The following is a 5147-nucleotide window of genomic DNA, read 5'->3' as shown; positions in this document are numbered from 1 at the left end:
TAAAACTGCAAACTAACATAGTAGCTCTGTAAAACTTATAAGTGGACCTATTTAATTTTATATTTTATTGTATTTTATTATATTACATTTATTAATATTACTGACATAATAGCTCTGTAAAACTAATAAGTGGACTTATGTTGTCTTGAAGAATTATTATTATTATTAAGTTCGAGTAATAAGCAATATATTTCCATTTTTATTTGCCTACCTTTTCCAAGGACGACGAGAGTCATGATGTTAGCAGAGTACCATTTCTGGTGGAATTTGAGTAATTCTTTCCGAACGTCGATTCCTTTTGCCTTCGGTATGGTTTCTAAAGTCTCTTTGTTGCCTAAAAACAAAAGTAACATAATTATTAAACAAAGATAGAACACTTAGTAGAAATTAACTTCAATCCGGTTGGATTCGAACCAACGTCTCCCAGCATCGTCCAGACGCTATGCCAACTAAGTCACGAAACGAATCGGAAAAAGTATATAATTTTTTTTCTATGATATCAAATGGCTGGGCGAACCATTCGAGTGTCTGGTGTTGACGACACGTCTACCCATAACAATTACAATGCCAGTCAGGGCTTTAAGGCAAAGTATTTATTTCAACTGCAACTGTTTTTTACAGAAAATGTAAGAAGGGGGGCCCCGAACCATTTTGCCATCGGGCATCCAGACGTACGACGGGATATCATCCTTACTTGGTCGATATACCCTTCAGGCGTGCTAAGCGCTTTTTGTCATCTTCTATTATGCGTACGGCCCAGAAATGGAATTCTTTGCCTGCGGCTGTGTTTCCGAGCACATACAACCGTATCTTTAAGGTACGACTGAATAAGCGCCCTCGTATAGTATAATAACCAGAAAGAGACGCGAACTGTCATTTAATTTGTTTGAAAACTATTCTGCCAAATCTTTACGGTGACAACTGCGATCCGATTAGCCCTTCAAATCGATCAGTTTAACTCGACCTTTGCTATAATGGACGAAAATTAAAAAATTACATATTTAATATTCAATTACCGATGAAATGTGATTCCGTTTGTTTTGTAATTTGATGTTTTGCTGTTTTTCCCACACATCCCGAATGGATCAGAGATCATTGTTAGAGATATTATCTTTATTACAATAAGAATATTATAATACAGAATATTTTTGGAATATATGGAGACGTACACACAGCTCAGTTGTTGGGGCTGTACTATTTCAGCTTTCTAATTTGTGATTTCAGCGCAAACGAGAGTTGATATTTAAAAGTGATATAATGGCCCTTATTTCGTCTTTATTTCTGGTTATATACTCGATGAGGAGACCTAACAAGTACTGTATTGGTGTTTGCATGTGATATAGAAACACTAACATCAGCACCCAGCTATCAATACCATTGTTATTACAAAGGAAATAACTTTAATAGAATGATAAGGCGTAGGCGGCACGTGTCGATAAGAAGAATATTGTTTGTTGTAGTTTTTAAAGTCATTTTGACATGTGTAACGACAGTAATATTGTTTTGTAGATAAACCGTTGAGAGTTCTTCAATAGACCAGGGAATATCGATCCCTCCTTGCTTGTTACTCAGAGTATCATAAAATCCTAGATATCGGTTAGATGATCTATGATGACCTATTACTTTATTACTCTATGTGAGAAAGCTTTGCCGAATAAAACTGAGAAATGCTAAAGTCATTATGCTCATTTCAGTGAATTCAAAACTTTAAAACGCTCCCCTGTAAACTTGGCAATTTCAACATACGATACTTTACGTAGGAGGGGTCGATATGTGGCGATATTCTACTCACGGATATATTTCTCGCCGACAACCAGACAACCTTGTTTTAGTAGCAGTAGAGGTCCGTGTGAAAGAGTTCGTCCAGGGCAGTATTGCCACCTCACCTATTTCTGCCGCCAAGCAGTAATGTCAGCATTACTGTGTTACGGTTTTGAAGGGTAATGATGCTGGTGAAATTGCAGGCACATGGAACTTGTCAACTTATGTCTCAGGGTGACGGGCGCCGTGGTAATGCCCCTCAGATCTTTGCGATTTAAAGCTCGTGAGTGGCACTGCAACTGTTATGGACAGGCGTGTAGCTTACTATCAGGCGCATGACTTGTTCGTCCTGTCACTTGATATTATATTTTTTTTAAACCCTTGACAAGCTGATTGTGGTGGGTAAGGTGGAGGGAAAGAGACTTCGCGGTCGATGGTGGTCAAGTGACCGGCCTCCCTACAACAGCTGCCCTGAGAGAGACCGAAGACAGAACCAGATGGAAGATAACCGTCCATAAAGTCCCGAAATCCCCTCGGGGACACGACCTTCTCCAATGGACATAACGATTAAGAAGAAGACATATTTGGAGGAAGGCAAAAAAAGGTTCAAATCTCCCGTCAAGTCACCCAGTTAGATACCTTTACAGCTACCAGCCTGGGCTGTATATCTTTGTATTAATAATTATAACAAACTAGTGGAGTAATTTCACAAAAAATAATTGAATATCAATTCAATACAAATTTAATTGTAATAACTGTTTCTACCAAAATTTATTCTTTTTTATAATACCGAGTGACGGAACGAACAGTCATGGTGGTAAGGGACACGCCTGTCCATAACAGTTGCAGCGTCACACAGTGCTTTAAATCGCAACGTTCTTAGGGATCCTGCCACCTCGCCTGTCACCCTGAGACATAAGCGGACAAGTCCCATGTTTCTGTAATTTCACTGGCACCCTTACCCTTGGCAAAGTCCCTGGTTAAGAGGTTTTACAATGTCCCTTATATTCTCATTATTCAAGGGGAGTTCCTATCGCTCATCCAGTGTGACAAGGACATAATTGTACAGATTTGTATTCCGAGTTAAGGTCGAAAAGAATTACAATATTATTTAAAATTGCACCATTATTTACAGTTATACTATTATTTACAATTACACTATCATCTACGGATCTCATCGAGTATATAACCATAAATAGAGACGAAATAAGGGCCATCCATCTCCGGCAACTCATCAGGCCAATGGGCCTTATATTACTTATAAATATCAACTCTCGTTTGCGCTGAAATCACAAAGATCTGAGGGGCACTACCACTGCGCCCGTCTCCCTTAAGTTGACAAGTCCCATGTGCCTGTAATTTCGCCAGATCCCTTCCAAACCGAAACGCAGTAATGCTCACATTACAGCTAGGCGGCAGATGCCAGTAATCCCCTGGACGAACTCTTTCACAAGGAACTCCACTGCTATACAAATATTTCCGAGCAAGTTTGAAAAAATTTACTTTTTGAATGTACTCACCTGTACCAAATTTGTGATATGCGTGTTTAGGATTTGCTGTACTCTTATTGAGTTGATCCAAACGCCATGTGTCTGAAGATGTGTTTTTCTCGTGCTCAGAGTTGACAGCACTTAGTTCACGCTCCGTTGCCGACTCCGTGAACAGGGGGGATATGAAGAATTCCGCGAAACTGACACAGGGAATACAAAACTTCGAAGAAACACAAAGATAAATTCCTTCGGACCGTCTGAATTCGAACCAAAGTCTGTTGTCTCAACGTGGCAATGTGACTGGTTCGAGGCCAGTTGGGTTGAGGGAATTTTGTTTGTAGTTTGTCAGTATTGATTTATATAGGAAATGATGAAAATATTGTTTTCGGATCTAAATGTAATAAAAATCCCAAGCAGGCATAAGACTGCAGTACCAATAATGTGTTTATCTACACCATCGAGTATATAACCAGAAATAGAGACGAAATGACATTTAATTTGTTTGAAAACTATTCTGCCATATCATTACTGTGACAACTGCGCTCCGATTGGCCAGCCCGAGTTCGAAACTATTGACGAGTATCGTCAATTGTTTCACTTCAAATCGACCGATTTAACTTGAACTTTGCTATAATGGACGAAAATTGCAAAATTACATATTTAATATTTAATTACCAATGACATTTAATTCCCTATGTTTTGTTATTAGATGTTTTGCTGTTTTTCCCACACCACCGAATGAAACAGCACGCCATTGTTAGAGATATTATTTTTATTACAATAAACACAGAGTATTTATGGAATATACGGAGACGTACACACAGGTCAGTTGTTGGCGCTGTCTATATTTCAGTGCAAAACGAGAGTTAATATTTATAAAAGTGATGTATCACTGATGAGTTACCAGGAATTTGTGGCCTCTATTTCGTCTTTATTTCTGGTTATATACTCGATGATCTACACACAATATCATAAACCCTCTATGATGTGTTCAAAAACCGCAAAATTACGACCAGCATAAAGAGAAACTGTTTTGTTAGAACAAATTTCTTATCTATGAAAATGTTATTATTGCTTCATAATAACATCGAATTCGATTTTATTATTACATTCAAATTTCGAACATCTCTGAAAGATAATACAATTTTATTGGACCTCAATTCTAATACCAGTCGAAACGAAGTTTTATTCAAAATGAAATGTCAATAACAAACAATTTTGACAATTTCACACGTACTTGATATCGATACGATAGTTGGGGCCGATTCTAGTTGGTCTATGAATTAAAAATAAAAACTACGGTTGTGTGACATGCGTGAGAAAAGTTTTTATTTGCCACCATTTCGCCAGTCGTGTCATGCGGTTCCTGAACACATCACAGAGAGCTTAAAATATGTGTGTAGATAAAGCAGTGTATGTAACTGTACATAATTAGGCATTAAAACGCTCGTGTGATGTTTTTACGAAACTCTCTTGTCGGCTCGTTCCATAAACCCACACTCGTGTTTTAATGCCTTTCAATATACATAACAATCACATAAACTACTATTTAATTTATTCTAATTGTCATTAAGAAATCAATGATGAAATGTAACAATAATAATAACGCACACAGTCAAGCACCGCACTAGAGAAACCCTGTATCGCGGGTGCCATTTACACACACACGCACACACGCACACACGCACTCACGCACACACAGACACACACAGACACACACAGACACACACAGACACAGACACACACAGACACACACAGACACAGACAGACACAGACAGACACAGACACAGACAGACACGGACAGACACGGACAGACACGGACAGACACGGACAGACACGGACAGACTCTGACAGACACGGACAGACACGGACAGACACGGACAGACACGGACAGAC

General features: G+C 38.7%; 1 protein-coding gene across 1 annotated transcript in view; it reads right to left on the bottom strand.

The window, feature by feature from the left end:
- The window catches only part of LOC113240529 (insulin-degrading enzyme), a gene marked incomplete at its 3' end in the record, with an annotated part of 65444 nt that overhangs the window by 32828 nt on the left and 27469 nt on the right, over positions 1–5147 (bottom strand). The window contains exons 6-7 of the mRNA XM_026477859.1: positions 3282–3451; positions 212–334 (exon numbers count right to left, since the gene is read on the bottom strand). Coding sequence (XP_026333644.1) covers positions 212–334; positions 3282–3451 — 293 coding nt within the window. The remainder of the gene's footprint in view (positions 1–211; positions 335–3281; positions 3452–5147) is intronic.

Source organism: Hyposmocoma kahamanoa, unplaced genomic scaffold (genome assembly GCF_003589595.1).
Source record: "Hyposmocoma kahamanoa isolate Upper Pololo Valley unplaced genomic scaffold, ASM358959v1 146, whole genome shotgun sequence".
In the NCBI taxonomy this organism is placed as follows: Eukaryota; Metazoa; Arthropoda; class Insecta; order Lepidoptera; family Cosmopterigidae; genus Hyposmocoma; species Hyposmocoma kahamanoa.
The sequence above is the reverse complement of the archived record's forward strand: the minus strand, read 5'-3'. Positions and strand labels throughout refer to the sequence as shown.